Consider the following 16,754-nt stretch of genomic DNA (forward strand, 5'->3'; position numbering starts at 1 on the left):
GACGAGGACTCTCCAAGCAGATACTTTATAATCCATCTGATGCTGTGTGGTGACAATGTGGTTAGATTATTTGGGTACAGGGTTTATATTCAAAAATAGAAATAGAGATGAGGCAGATGAGAGATGATGAGATTCATTAGATGCCTATTACACACAATGACACAGCCAGCTCTCCTACATCTCTGATATTCCACAACACTCTAAATCTGCTGTGCCTCCCCAGACAAAGAACTTGTCTGCCTGTAGCTTGTAGTTCTCCTCACACTGCTGCCAGAAAGAATTCAGTGTATGTATATCACAGCAGGATGTTAGTTTATGTACATCAGTGAGTGACCTCTGTCCTGGACTGCAGGGAGGGGGGATACAGTGCAGGGAGCAGAGAGAGAGAAATTCGGTTCCACGCCTGTCACACCGAAAATCCAAGATGGATTCCCTGACCCTAAGTCAGAAGTTACAGGGTTGTGTCTAGGGGCAACAGAAATTGTATACAGCAGGACTGATAGAGACAGGTTGGACTTGTATCTTTGAAATGCTGGATTGTTGTTAATAACAGGGAATTAGAGAATGTGATATTTTGTTATCCTGAGTACATTTAAGAAACTTGTCTTTGTGGGAATACCGCTTTAATTCTGGTTTAGGGTTTTAAACTTTTTTTTTGTCTGTACACCGTATGCTAAAAATAATATGTTACCTTTATTCTATGGGTCACCATGATTATGGCAATACTTAGTTGTATAGGTTTTGTATGGTTGACTTGTTTTGCAGAATATAGCACTCATTCTGTGAGAAATGTAGCTTGTTTTTGTATCACCATGTATTAATGGGCATAACATTTTTATTTTTTTGTTAACAGGACAATCTGTACTTTTTATTGGTATCATGTTGGGGTAAATGTTACTTTATGATCACTTTCTATCCCATTTTTATGAGGTTAAATGTGAAAATATCATAATTTTTGTGACCTTCTTCAGGGTTCAGTGACAATTTTATTTTATTGTACAGGTTGTTAAGGAAGTGGTGATACCCAATAAGTAATGTTTTTGGGGAATTTCACATTTTTATGTTGGATTTGATTTTTATATGGGATGGGGCATTAAAGGACTTTTTTTTTAATCATTTTTTTATTTGCACTTTTATTTTTTTAAACATTATTTGACTCTAATGTATTGCAGCATATTACATAATAACCTATGCATTCTGCATAGGCTGCCCTGGGATCCTTCATACCTCGGGGCTGTCATTGCAACCATCGGCACCTCCATGTCCTACACGGAGAATGCCCATCGCCCCATTAATGCCCTACAGACGCTGCATTCGACATGACCACATACAAGCCCTATGCAGCCCTACACAATATTGCCACAACAAAGGCTTCATGCCCAAGAGCACCCGTCTGCCATTTGTAAACACACAATACGGGTCATTTATTTTTGGTTTTCTTTTCTTTTTTGGGGGGAACATTGGTAGATTTGTGCAACTTTTTTTTTACTGCCCAGCAAAGTTAACCAACACAAGTTTTAGAATCCAGAAGTTGACATTTTTTAAAAGGCTGCAAAAAGTCACAATCTTTTCCTTTTTTGCAAAACCCTCCCCTGCTGGTGTAGAAAAAAATATTAGAATATTAGAATGGGGTTACTCCAAAATTTATGAGATGCTACATTTATGCTCTAAGGTAAATGAAACATGATAAAACTGAATAGAAAATAGACAGACACAAATTCCCTGCATAAAGATAAATGACCCCAAATGTCTTACAACAATTAGAAACACTTAAGGCAAGGAAGTCTTACTCTCAAACTTATTTTACAGATTTGGAAAGTATAAAAGAATCATTTATAAAACAGTCTTTTTGGCAATTCAGATTATTTAGTTATTAGGATGTTTATGACTAGTCTTCCCATTTGGCAATGATGCACTTTTTATTATGATTTAAGGATTATGCTACAGTCAATTGTTACTTTGTTATTCTTGCCAATAAATCTCTGGATGCTTTTCATTTCCTTGTTCAATTATTTAATTAATTTAATTTTACAGTATATTCAACCAATACTGCAAATTATTTTTCAGGTTACGGATGTTGATAACATATTTGTAGTTCATTAATATCAGATTAGTGGGGATTCGAGGCCATCAATACCACTGATTAGTTGTTCCTGCCTGCCAGCAGTGCAAAAACTAACATAGAAAAGTACATCTATATTCAAATTCAGTCCAGTAATTAGAGGTTCAGTCCAGGAAATCCTGCAAGTGCTTGGAGCATTCTCGCTATACTAGAATATATATATTCTAGTATATATTTCAAAAGTCATTCTAATTGGAGCCATTATAGTTCCGGTGTGAATAAAACACCCTTCAGCTGCTTTGTGACAGCTCAGCCATTAAAAAGAATTGTGACCTTAATTTAAAAGAACATTAAATTTAAGCTTTTTTTTAAATACCAGCAATGGTAACCACTTAGAACTGGTTTTTAATACTTTATGTTTTATCACGGTAAAAAGGCATGGAATGCATGTCCCAAGAGACATCCACTTATCTCGTTCTGCTTCCCACAGACATAAGTTCTAACTAGAGTAAGAACTCCTACACTGTAAGAGGTCACAACTCTACTAAACCGCTCCCATTGTCTCGGAAGCATTTGTAGGCAGTTATAAGGATAATACTAGGCATGTCACAGTTTTCTGGGAAGAAAGTGACTTTATTATCTGTTTAATTTCCCATAATATCATTGTCATAATTTACACTAAATTGTAAATCCAAAAATATTTTACTATGTCGAATGCATATGGTTGTATGAAGAACAACATATGGCCCTCTTAGTGTTATCTTCTGCTGTATAGATAAGGAAAACACAACATTCCCAGCTACAGTAAGTGTTGACCTTTAACTCAAACTGCAAAACTAAGCGTTGATTTTTGGTAGATGTAATATATTATCTAAAGAAATTGCTGTAGTCATAGTTACCCACCCACATAAGCACAAATATTTGGTCAAAAACACAGAATGGTGTTGAACAACCCTATAAATATTGAGATTTTACAAATTTATATTTCAAGTATACAAATTTAAGTATACAAATTTATATTTTAGCATCATAAGAAATTTATTCAATGAGATTCTCTCTCTACCTGCAACTGCTGATGACCTTCAGTCATTACTTTGTTTTGCCAGTTCTCATGGAACAGACCCCATACCTGTGTCCAAATGATACCTGGTTTACCTTCTCCACAGGAAACAACGGGAGAATTTATCAAGTCTTGTACTTGTCTATCAAGAGTTTTGTAAAGATGATGGAATATTGTATGGAAATGATTTATGAGAAGATGGAGTTTTTAACCAAATGTAACCATAATTTCTGTTTGTTGTGAACATAGATGGACCTCCTGGGGTCGGGATGATGGGTAGGCCTAAGACACCACCTGCCTCCTAACCTGCCGCTGTGGCTCCCAAAAGTAATCAACTAATGGTTGGTAAGTCAGAGCAAGATTCGTTTTATACCATAAATGGACCATTTTAGATGTTTTTCTTTTTAATCATTTTGGAATAAAGCTACCAATTTTTTATCTGGAGTCTCTTGAGCTGGATATGTACCAGTAGTCCAGGCTTGGTCCATGCATGGAGGACTCTAGTTAAGTACAGCCAGCATCTTTCCAGGTGATCTGACCTTCTATCCTGCTTTGTTTGTGTGTATATTCTAGAACTCATAGTAACAAAGGAAGTCATATTTCAAAGTCACTCACAGATAAGCAAGAAAAGGAATCACAACAGCAACAGATGTCTTTATAATACCATATCTCACAATGTACTGTACAGTAAAACGTATTTGCAATGATCACCCAAATATGCATTGAAAAGTCATTTTGTAAATGATGGTCTTTCTCAAAGTAGATGTCCATAATTCATAATATATGGAAGAACTGAAAATCTATAAAGTAATATCACATAGGTATTGCTTGTATATAGTTTGAGGGTAATAAATGGAATTTGTTATTTTAAAAAAATACTTCATCTAAAGTAGAAATTTAATTTTATGACATTATTCATGCTTTTTTTAATTTGTACATTGAATGTTGTAAAATAAATTGGTTTACCTGAGGACCTTTTAAGCCTTGTTCTCCGTTAACCCCATGCACACCAGGATCACCTTTAGGTCCCTGCAGATGAATATTGATGCTTTTTTATATATCATGAACACATATGTCTTTCTTGCACATTTCTTAAATTTTTTATCTTATCATTTATAATCTTATAAATTTATAATTCTTATCTGCTGTCTGACTTTTTCTCTCATCTCTCCAAATCTCTTGAACATGTCCTTCATTCTGCATTATTGTTGGGAGGGGATAACTTTTGATTTGACCACCGTATTTGGCACTCGAAACATAGAAAAGTGTCATCCTGTCTTTATATGAACTTTACCATGCTGATTCTTCACAAGTGATTGTGACTCCTCAACCATTAGTTGTAAGTGTTTGTTTGTTACCAAAAGACCTTTGCAATTTATACACAACAGTAGGGTGTGTGCCGCCTGAACTTTAACCTACCTGTGGGCCAGCAACTCCTCTTCTACCAAGGACATTCTGAAATATAGAGAGCAGACTTTTATTATAACAGCATTATTTTTGTTTTTCCCAATGATTAGGGTCATTTCACATAACTATGGCCTCATCATTCATGTGGTCTCACGTTAAAAAATGAAAATAGATACTGTTCTACATAATAGCATTGTGCATATTGGCCAGATGGAGGACAAAATGGCATCTATTTGACAGATATAGTGAAATAGGAATGCTTTCTGTGTATGTTGGAAAATCATTATGTAAACACAGCCTTTTATGGTAATACCATATATTCGGAAATGCTGTCATCACCATTATCAGGCCCCGGAGATGCTCAAATTCTAATTATCTGGTCATTTGATCTATCAATATCTTTTTGGACTGTGGCAAGAAACCACAGTGCACAGGAGAAATTAAGGCAATTACAAGGACATTCATGTGAAATGTTGTCATTGCTTATATATGAACCTAGAGGATAAGTGCTACAAGTGTACTAAGCATTGAGCCACCATGTACAAATCATCAACTAATTCAACTTCTATGGATAAGGTTTTTTTTTAAATGTATTGGCTCTTTGTTGAATTGACTAGTCACTAGTTAAAGAAAATATGGTGGTAGATTGAACAGTATATTACAGTAAATGGTAGTATGGTGATAAACAATGTTATTGCAATGAAAACTTACACAATTTTCCAAATTACTTTCTGTATCAATTCTTCATTGTTATCTAGATCTGTGCATGTTGTCTTTTGTCATTCAATAGGAAACATTATTTTTTACTTCCTATGGATAAACACTGATCCATGGTCAAGTGATGCCACCAAGGTGCACAGCTCTGTGTGTTATAATGCACCCGTGGGACATGACATGACCAGATAATTACATTTTAAGTAAATTATGAATATTCCTATGGAACGACTGCTACCAGAGATAAAAAAAAGTATATTGGAAAATTATTGGAAAATTGTATAACATTTCACTGTAGAAACAATATCAATTATTTGCTGAAACTTGCTTTAAGTGGCCAACCCCTTTAAATACACTTTACTGTTCAAGATAAAAGCATAGATTATTGTTCCCTTCTTTAAATAACACACTCTATATTATCAAGAACTAACAATGGTTAACTCTTACATCAAGTCCATTGGCACCAGGTCCTCCAGGTTCTCCTTCCAATCCAGGTTCACCCTAGAAAAGTATAGAAAATATTCAAAATCAAGCTATGGTAAATAAAGTTCATACACTTCATCTTATGTGACCAAAAAGCCTTTGGTTTCCAAGTGTTACTACAATGTTAACTTTGGTAATAGCTTAAGGGGAGTATAAAATGTGCTGATAAGTTAATAATTACCTCCATCCCTGGTTCTCCTTTGAGACCTATGGATCCAGGAATAGTGTTGTCATTTCCAGGATTTCCCTGAAAATCAAGTCAAAGTCGTGCAAAAGATTATTTAGCTGAATGGAGAAAAAGGTCAATGATCTTTATGTTATCAGTAATTGTATCATATTTTTATCATTCAATTAGGTATATGTATTATTATGCAATATACCACGCGCACTATAAGACTAGTTACATATCATATAGATATATTAGTGATTTGTTATACAGTATGTAGCTAAGATACATCTCTAATGATATATTTTATTTACAGTTATTAAGAAATAAGTTCTTTATAACATATGGATGATGTTATATGATTCTATAAACTCACAATGTCACCCTCCTGGCCTTTAAATCCCTTGTATCCTTTGGGTCCCTTTATTCCAGTTCTGCCCTGTTAAAAAGTGTATTGAAATATGTAATTCACATTATATTCTATACAAGTTGTTAAACAGTCCTCTTCAATAGCATGCAGATTGTTGTCTAGACCTAACCAGCTAATCTCAAAAGATGGCATTTGGTTCAAGGTCAGACAAGTGGCCAAAACTACAGAAAGAGCATAAGGCCCCTTCTACACTTGCGATTGTGATACGATGAACTCGCATTACACTCGCAACACGCGCTGCCTCAACACTGCAAACCGGAACTGAACTCAGCAGCATCCGGGCAGCACGCTTATTAGCTCAAAGGATCCGTTAAAATGTATTAAGAGCGGTTGCTTTCAATGATTACTAAATAGCATAATCGTATTTGTTGGTATTGGGATACTTAGTACTTGATATACAGTACATAATATACATATTAGTCTTAATAAAAAAAAGATTATAATATAAAAATGTAAAATGGATACATATAGTTCTATATATATGGTGGGGGACCCTCTAAACTCCTTCCATTGACAGACTCAGAGAATCACATTCTGATATTGCTTTGCTACATCACATAATTTGGTTGGCTGACAATTATTTTCAAAATTCGAGCAAAATATGTTAATATTTTTACAGATTAATAATCATGCTTATTTCTCAGCTCAAGTGTGGTATACTGTAACAAACTAAACGCATCTTACTGCTTCTCCTTTTTCACCCTTCTCTCCCTTTATTCCATGAGGTCCAGGCTTTCCCTAAAAAGAAGATGAAAGAAAATGTTAATACAAATAGATATAGACGACTAGATTATGTATAATGTTCAGTCAACAATACAATTACAGAAAGGTCATAACTATACAAAAACAGTGCCAGGCGCCACATCAGTCTAAAAGTCACGAGAGTAAAACGTGTACAGTATATACAGTATATCCCAAAGGTGGATCTTAAGAGATGTAAAAATCTCAGACCTTAGACAAGATAGTTGCCACATGCAACTGCCATTCAAATATGGGTTGACAGAATTTTATTGATGTCCATTAGACTACACTTCTCAGTTCAAGTCTAGACCAGGATCAGCAGGTGACTACTTTGTGACATGTTATGGCAACTTATAATCAGTGGAAGCTATATGTCTAATAGTGAAAAGTCTATTGACATGCTGGAAACAGAAAAATGGTTACATGCAGGCAGCAGCAGGGCTAAACAACTATATTATAGGTGTAATAGTAGAAAAGTGTCAACCACTTTGCACATCCCAGATTGATGCTCAAGAGACTATATAGAATGAGTATGGAAAGTTTTCAGACCCCTTTACATTTTTCACTCTTGTTTCATAGCAGCCAATTGTAAGATCAAAAACTTCTTTTTTTGCTCATTAATGTATACTCTGCACCCTATCATGACAGAAAAAAACAGAAATGTAGATATTTTTGCTAATTTATTAAACAAGAAAAACTGAAATATCACGCTAGTATTCAGACCCTTTCCTCAGTATTGAGTTGAAGCAGCTTTTGAGCTAGTACAGCCATGAGTCTTTTTGGGAATGATGTAACAAGTTCCTCACACCTGGATTTGGGATCCTCTGCCATTCTTCCTTGCAGATCCTCTCCAGTTCCCTCAGCTTGAATGGTGAACACTGGTGGCAGCCATTTTCAAGTCTCTCCAGAAATGCTCAATTGGGTTTAGGTCAGGGCTCTGTCTGAACCAGTCAAGAATGGTCAGAGTTGTTCTGAAGCCACTGCTTTGATATTTTACTTAGGGACATTGCCTTGTTGGAAGCTGATCCTAACCTTCCTTCAATTTCAACCTGTTGTCCTATCCCTGCAGCTGAAACCCCCCCTTACGTAGCATGATGCTGCCACCACCATGTGCCACTGTTGGGATTGTATTTTGCAGGTGATGAGCAGTGCCTGATTTTCTCCACACACCGTTTACAAATAACACCAAAAAGTTCAAACTTCGTCCAATCATACCAGAGAATCTTATTTCTCATAGTCTGGGAGTCCTTTGTGTGTTTTTTTTTGCAAAAGTATGTGGGTTTTCATATGTTTTGCACTTAGGAGAGGCTTCCTTCAGCACACTCTGCCATAAAGCCCCAACTGGTGGAGTCGACTTTGTGGAACTTTCTCCCATTTCCGTACTGCATCTCTGGAGCTCGGCCACAGTGATCTTAGGGTTCTTTTTTACCTCCCTCACCAAGGCTCTTCTCCCACAATTGCTTAGTTTGGTTGGACGGCCAGGTCAAGGAAGAGTTATGGTCATCCCAAACTTCTTCCTTTTAAGGATTATGGAGGCTACTGTTCTCTTAGGGACTTTGAGTGCTGAAGAAATTTTTTGGTAACCTTGGCCACATCTGTTCCTTGCCACAATTCTGTCTCTGAGCTCATTGGATAGTTCCTTAGACCTCATGATTCTCGTGTGCTCTGACATGCACTGTGAGCTGTTAGGTCTTATATAGACAGGTGTGTGCCTTTCCTAATTAAGTTCACAATCAGATTAATTAAACACAGCTGGAGTCTGAATGAAGGAGTAGAACCATCTCCAGTTAAATATGAGTGTCACAGCAAAGGGTCTGAATACTTATGACCATGGGATATTTCAGTTTAATAAATATCTTCATTTCAGTTTTTTTCTGTCCAGATTTTTTTTTAATCTCATCAATTAGCGTCAGTAAAACAAATAAAAATAACGGGGTCTGAATACTTCCCATACCCTCTTTAGATGAAAAGCTGTCAGAGTCACTATGCAAACCCTTACCCCTCACAGCCAATGTGTACAGTGGGCATATATGCTTATCAACTGGGTCATGCAGCAATGGAATAAAGTGACAAATCACATCTTTGAAATCCAAACGAAATCTGGATAAAATTGCATAGTTTACATGAGGAACAAATGCACCCTAATAGACTATTGGAAGATACATTGGCAGAGGTAGCATAATGCTATTCGTAATATTCTGCCCTAGGGTCCTGACACTTGAATCTTATTTTAATATGTACCACTGAACCAAGTGAATCCCATAATAGCAATGGTGTTCTCCAATTCCATTGGCTCATTCTGCAGGAATATGTGCCATGCCATATTGCAAACAGTGTACAGGAGCGGTTTAAAGAACATGAGAAAGATTAAAGGGGTTTTCCCACAAACAAAAGTTAGACCCTATCCACGGGATAGGACCTAACTTGCTGATCAGTGGGGGCCTCAGTGATGAGACCCCCGCAGATCACGAAAAGGAGGGGTCCTCTGGTCGCTCCGTCAGACTAATGGAGCAGACGTCCGTGCATGACTGTTCTGCTCCATTAATCTCTATGGATAGGGCCTAACTTTTGTTCATGGGAAAATCCCTTTAAAGTGATACCTTGGCCTCTAGTTACTTTAGATTTCAATCCACTACGGATATCTGCTGGATAAAAAAGTCTGATTGACAGGGCCCATCTTACAAGGATCTGCTTCTAACATCTTGGTACCAGATACCACAGGAACTCTTTAGAGGTCTTATGGAGTCCATGCTTCAGGCTAGAGCTGTTTGGTTACATGAGATACACCTACACAATCTTAGACAGGTGGTTTAATTTTAAGACTGAGCGGTGTAAATGTATAATAAACAGCATACCTTTTCTCCATTTATGCCATCAAGCCCCTGTTCTCCATCTTCATTCTACATAAAATATAACATATATTTTCTGTTAAGGGAATTATTTTATATCATTTTAGCATGTCTTCCTATATCTCAATGGAGATAGATCTTGCATATGTACTATGCCTATATCCAAGAACTTTCTCCATTAACAATAATATAATTAGCCATTTTTATTATGAAATAACAGAAAACTAGGAAAATCTGTCCAGATTGAGTCAATACTTGATGAAAAGAATTGTGATGAATATCCCTGGGTTATTATATTAAATATTTGTCTAGAAAGCTGTGACTTATCCAGAAATTGGCCAGAAACATGATAGCTTCTCATTAGGAAATAATTTTGAGGCTTGGAAAATTAAATTGAAAATATTATCTAAATAAAATCTAACTAAAAGAATATGCTCAAAGATTATAAAACATTTTGCATTCAATTATTTTTTTCTACTTACAGTTCCTCCGAATTTAGTGATTTGTTTGCCATCAGGATACATTGGGGTATTTATTTGTGGGGCTTAAAACTTCCTTTTGGTAAATGTATGAAAGTTTAAGTAAAAGTAGATTCTGTTTTGAACCCAAGATATATCAAAATTGCAAATGCTATTTTTGAAACAACACAAAGATAATAATAAAGGAACACAAACCTGGTCCCCTGAATATCCTCTGGTTCCCTGGGATAAAAGAAGAAAGAACAATTAAAAAAATATGTACGCTTAAGTAAAAAAAAAAAATACCGGTACGTGAATATATTATATATTCACTTAAATATTATATTTCACTATTTCATTATATTTCACTTAAAAATAAATCTTTTTAGAATCTTTTCAGAAAAATCCAGGAATGTAGATGGGGATAGCCTCAAATATTCTCTGTCTTGTGGTTCATTTCTAAATCTCCTCCAGGCTGATGATGCAACTTTATTGTCAATCCATCATCGCTGCTTCTTTCTGGAGTATGAAGGGCACACTACCTGTTTCTTAAAAGTCTAGTCTGCTGCTTTTTCTGTGCCATAAGGGGCCACATATTTGACTGATAGAATAGCTAGAAAAATGTATTCTGAAGTCAATTTGTAGAAGGCAATGACCTGCACCCAAAAACCTTGAATAGTAACTTTTCTTGACAACTGCCATAGAAGAGTCCAGACACATTCATAAAGATTATTCATAAAGATACAATTATTGTTGTGGGAACCTCTAGAAATATGTGGCTCTTTCCATCACAAAACAGATCACAAGCTGCCCTAGTCTTGCTCTTTTTTCTGCACTCCTTTTTCCCTAACATAGCCTGTAATCCACAATCCATCTAGAAAGATTATATTATATCTTGGTCCTTTAAACTCATTCTTATTCACCTCTACTAATTTAATTGTGAATCTTAAAGGTATACTTAAAATCATTGTGTTACCTTGGGGCCTTTGACTCCTACACATCCTTTGTCACCTCTCTCACCCATTGGACCTTGCAATCCTCTGTCGCCCTTAAGAGGAAAGTGAAGAATACATAAAACAGAATAACAAACATGTTCACTACAGTTTTACCCAGCTGTACATACATAATATCAGGTTAGTTGTGTATGTTAAACAAGAATTGCAATCGTGTGTTTCCATGTCTAATTACTTTACAAGAGCACCCTTTGCAGATGGTAAATGAAATTATTCTTGATAAAACCAAAGGATGAAAACATTAATCAAGCATATTTTGTAATCCGACATACATTCAACCAAAAACCTGTCTAAAATGTCTTGTGACACAGTTATCAAGCGTTTTAAGACGGTTTTAGACACTTATTACTAAGGCTACATTCACGTTAATGCCATACCGGAACGTGGTGGGCACACATCGGCATCGGGGACAGCAGGAGGGGATGCTCACCCCTGCCCCTCTCCATAGTGATATATGGCGCACATGGCTACGGAACGGTAAGGTGCCACACGTGTGCTGCACCATACCGTCCCCGTAGGGCGCCGTGCGCCGATTGCCGTGTATGGGGGACATATATATGCCATATAGACGTCGACCGTATAGACGTCCCCCATACGTTCATGTGAACTTTAAGAGGTAAGTAGCCTTATAGGAGCAAAACTACTTTTGTTTATTCATTTATGTTTGTCAGTATGATTACTTTACTTATGGTTACACCTCTATAATTATTTTACATGCACTACTGATGCTACTATATCCATACTACTATGCCTTGTTGTTTATTATGCACTACCTGTGATACCTTGTAATGGCTTTTCAACTGTTTCTCATACATTACATATGTGATTTACTTCATATACTGCAGGTGATTTTGTACATTTATATTGAATTTTAACCCACAATACAGATATACATATATACAAATACTTTTTACTTTGTATAAATGTTGCTATTCATGGCCTTTTCAATAAATTCAACCTTTTTGGGTCATGAACTTCCTTTGAACATCCTTTGTCTGACTGTCTTCTACTGATTAATCTGATCCAATATGAGACTTCCACAGGTGGGTCAGCAGCCATAGAACCTGTTTACATCACAGATCTACAGGTATTTAGGAGAGTTGTGTCCCTATTCTCAAAACACTATTTGGAATGTTTTAGAATGATAAATGCTTTATAATGCTATAATTATAGGGTGGGAGTCACATATACCTACTGTACCTCATATGTTCCATACTGTTTTCTTATCTATGACTATTTAAACACTAAGCAGATAAAGGTGTATACGAAAACCAAAGCACTCAGTATGTACATTTAGTGATTGAACATCAGATACTTTATTTTTAGTAAGGCAGTGGATGCAGGCCAATATTCTAAACATGCATAGGTGTATAATATTGTAATCCTTAACCAACCTAAATTAGGGGTATTATTATGCTTTATAATCATATTATTCTGTTTGTATTATGTTATATACTTAGAATTAGTTTAATTAAAACAATGATTAAAGGAAATCTACCATCACAATCAAGCATGATAAACCAGGAACACTGATTCAGGAACCAAACTTGACTGTGGTATTCTTCTTATATATGTTATTCATGACAACCCCCCACTGTGTGCTAAATCTTTCTCTTCTGCATGGAGATTACATATGGCAGAGGGCGAAGAGGGGAGGCAGAGACAGTGTGATAGCCTGTAAATATGCAGCATGGAGGGGCTCTGGTAACACCCTCAGTAGCCCTTCAGGCTCATTTGCATAATTTTAAAATGTTGATTTTAGAAGGAGATCATGGATAACAAATATAAGAAGATTCCCACAGTCACACTACCTACATCTATGAGTAAGTGTCCCTAGTTTAGCCATGCTTGATTTTGATGGTAGATTTCCTTTAAATAGAGCAATCCAAGTATATGGTGATAAAGGTAGTTAAAGTAGGTTTACTTTATATTTACTGTTTACCATAAGAAGATTTTTTTCTCGTTAGCAATAGCTTTACTGTTGTGTATTGAGCATTGAAATATGTATAAACTTATATAAAAGACTTACATCTCCTCCTTGTTCTCCAGGATGTCCTGGATTTCCCTTTAAACCAGGTAATCCCTGTATGGATGAGAATTGAATAATTGAATATGAGTTTAGATAAGTCAAAGGGGGTCATTTATTTAATTTTTTTTTTGTTAATGTGTGGCATTGTTTAGGTGCAAATTGCATTTTGCAACTTTCCATTGTGCTAAATGAACATGGGACAGTGCAAAATTACTTTGACATAGACCCTGCTTGCACCAAATTAATTATTTGTATAGACTAGATTTCATAATATGACTGAATTCATGATTTGCGACTTTCCGCAAGTTTTGGCACAAATTGATGCCATTTCCTTCCATGGTCTTCTTCCCATAGCATTAGACACTTCCAGAAGATTTATCAAGGGCCAAAATTCACTTTAATGAATCTGACTGAAGCAGAACGCCAAAGACAGACATAGAACTATCAGAAGGAGCTGGTCATATGATAAATTATACCCAATGAATTTATGCCTATTAAACACCGTACACCTAGAAGTAGGATTATAGGGCATGTCTAGAACATTTACCCTGTAGCGACCTGGCCCTTTTTTGTTTTTTCATCTCAATTTTTTACTCCTCACCTATTATTTATAACTTTTTTATTTTTACACGTAAAGAGTGACAGCTTGTTTTCTAGGTCACAATAGCACTTCATTCCATGTTGTTTACTGGGAAACGAGAAAAAAAATTCCAAATGCAGTGAAAATGGTGAAAAAAACGCATTTGCTCCGTTTTCTTGTGGGCTTTGATATTACGGATTTCAAAATTTTTAATATTTTTCAAAATGGCAAAAAAGTGCAATTTTCGACTTTGGCGCTATTTTCCATTACGGAGTTAAACTCAGTGAAAAACCGTTATTGCATTACCTAATGTGTTTATGATTTTTACTGTTTATTTACATTTATAAATAGGCAAAGGGGGATGATTACAATTTTTATGTTTTTTTATTATAATTTTTTTTATTTTCACTATTTTTTAGACCATCTAGGGTACGTAAACCCTAGGTTGTCTGATCGATCCTACCATATACTGCCATACTACGGCTTGTTCTTTATGCGCACGGAAGTGCTTTACAAGCTGCTGGTATCACGCGACAGCGTCCTTAGTTACCTTCCCCTCCGCTGCATCACTAAGGAGGCGGTGCCACACAGAAGAGCAGCACAAGTGAATCTGGCGTTTCTGCAAGGGTTCTTTAGGGTAAATAAGTGCTTCTGCGATCGGAGGAACGGGTCAACCCTAGTTACAAAAGGGGTCCTCGGCCGCACATGTACGGGTGAGGACCCCGTTCGTATCTAGGGGTCGTTTGTAACTCGGATTGTCGTAAGTCGGGGACAGCCTGTAATAGTATATAGGACAAAAAGGTATCACCCCCCCCCCTTGTCACACCCCCTTGAGGAAGTGACTGTGAAACTTACTTTGGGGTGCTGTGGTAGTGTTCTGGGGTTTGACAGGTGGGTAAAGTTATGTTTTTAGTGTTTTTTGATTGTCATGGTGTGCATAAATAAAGATTTGAATAATTTTAATTCATATTGGAAATATGATTCATGAGTGATACCATTTTGTCCTATATACTATTATTGGTATTCATCTTTTGGTTAATATAAGGATTATATACAGTTGAAGTGGGTGCTCTTATTGGTATTTATTACTTTTGATAGTAGATTCCTCATGGTAGGTTTCCTTGAAATACAGGCAGTCCCAGACACCAGACTTACAGAAACCCCATAGTTACAAACTGACCTCCCTATCTCTGCCTATTGTGACCTCTGGTGATGTTCTCCGGATGCTGGTAACTTACTGTACTTTAATCCCAGGCTGCAATGGTCAACTGTTAGGTGTCTGCAGCAAAGCTTTTTTGTTAATCCGTGTTTCCTTGTCAGCCCAAATTTTTTTAAATCCATATGTAAGAGGGAACAAAAAATAATTTGCTCTTGGCAATCTCCATTAGCTCCTTAGAGATGAACATGGTAGCACACATGTGCGACCGGCTGCTCTGGTAATCTTGGTAAGCTGTGAGGGGTGCGACCGGAGTACCTCAGACCGCCATTCTCATGATCCGTGGGGGTCCCATCATTAAGACCGCCTCCAATCAGTAAGTCAGACCTTATGCTGTGGATTGGGCCTAACTTGCTGTGTTGGAAAACTACTTTAAGAACAAACTTTCAGAACCTATTTTGTATGTAACCCAGGAGAAAAGAACTGGGACAAAAACATACGACTATTTTTCATTGATATAATATAGGACTGCCTTGATACCATAAAGCCAATAAAGAGATATGTTATGTTGGTTGAACAAAATTTGTAAAGATGTCCATTCATGTATATTTTCTAACCTTAAATAATAGATGAAATGCTTACTTTGTGGCCTCTTGGCCCATGTTTTCCAGGTGCTCCACTTTGTCCAATGCATTTACAGAATACACAGCAGCATGTCTTCTCATTAACATGGGACTGATAGAAAAAGAAACATTTATTAATTATTTACTGATTTAAATTAGCAGTTTATGATTACTTTAAAACAGTAAAAAGCTAATGTTTTACTAATACATTCTTTCACTGCTACATAATTGACACATTATTATGGTAAAATTTGATGTGGCGCAGTGGTCCTGATAAATATGATCCATGGAGCAGATTAGAGGCAGGAGAGGGTTAAAGGGGTTAACAGAAAGGGGTTAACAGAAGAATGAGATAAACTCACAATTTGTCTGGCTAGTCTGACTCCAATATCTGGCATTCCAATATGCATCTGATAGCTGTATTCAAAGCCTCTGCCAAATTCTATATGTTTGATGTCATCATATCCTTTTGCTCCTTCCAAAGCAATGGTCAGTAATCCAGTCAGCCCTAAAATATGCATATTATAAAAATATTGACATAATTAAATAATTGATAACATATTCCCATTTAAAGCATAACAAGCCTTTCAGAAAATTTTGTTTAAATGAAAAATGCTAATGATATTAGTAAGCTTCAATTTGTTACACAGGAAGTTAAATTTGCTACACAGAAAATAAACCTTCATACAGCTCTGTACATGGAAATATATAAAAGCAATGCGTTTTTGAAGGTGATGACAAAAACAAAAACATAAAATGGAAAAAGTCCATCGGTGTAAAAGGGTTAAAGAAATTTGTTCCCGTGTCCTTCTTTGTCTTCTGCCTTTCTTCATTATTTAAGCAGTTTGGGTAAATCTGTTTTCTGTCCTGTGTCCATGGATAGCTGAGAGATCTAGGAACCTGATAAGGTGTCTAACGACTTAACTCTTTACAGACTGTCCATGGAAAGTCTACTCTCCTCAGAGAGCTGAAGTTAAATATTC

The 16,754-nt window shown here is 36.3% G+C and overlaps 1 protein-coding gene across 1 annotated transcript in view; it reads right to left on the minus strand.

The window, feature by feature from the left end:
* The window catches only part of LOC140133381 (collagen alpha-6(VI) chain-like), a 94,637-nt gene that overhangs the window by 35,033 nt on the left and 42,850 nt on the right, over window positions 1–16,754 (minus strand). Inside the window, exons 13-24 of the mRNA XM_072153494.1 lie at window positions 16,134–16,279; window positions 15,791–15,883; window positions 13,413–13,466; window positions 11,347–11,418; window positions 10,587–10,613; window positions 9,919–9,963; window positions 7,007–7,060; window positions 6,269–6,331; window positions 5,908–5,973; window positions 5,691–5,744; window positions 4,542–4,577; window positions 4,089–4,151 (exon numbers count right to left, since the gene is read on the minus strand). Coding sequence (XP_072009595.1) covers window positions 4,089–4,151; window positions 4,542–4,577; window positions 5,691–5,744; window positions 5,908–5,973; window positions 6,269–6,331; window positions 7,007–7,060; window positions 9,919–9,963; window positions 10,587–10,613; window positions 11,347–11,418; window positions 13,413–13,466; window positions 15,791–15,883; window positions 16,134–16,279 — 773 coding nt within the window. The remainder of the gene's footprint in view (window positions 1–4,088; window positions 4,152–4,541; window positions 4,578–5,690; window positions 5,745–5,907; window positions 5,974–6,268; window positions 6,332–7,006; window positions 7,061–9,918; window positions 9,964–10,586; window positions 10,614–11,346; window positions 11,419–13,412; window positions 13,467–15,790; window positions 15,884–16,133; window positions 16,280–16,754) is intronic.

This window comes from Engystomops pustulosus, chromosome 5 (assembly GCF_040894005.1).
Source record: "Engystomops pustulosus chromosome 5, aEngPut4.maternal, whole genome shotgun sequence".
Taxonomy (NCBI): domain Eukaryota; kingdom Metazoa; phylum Chordata; class Amphibia; order Anura; family Leptodactylidae; genus Engystomops; species Engystomops pustulosus.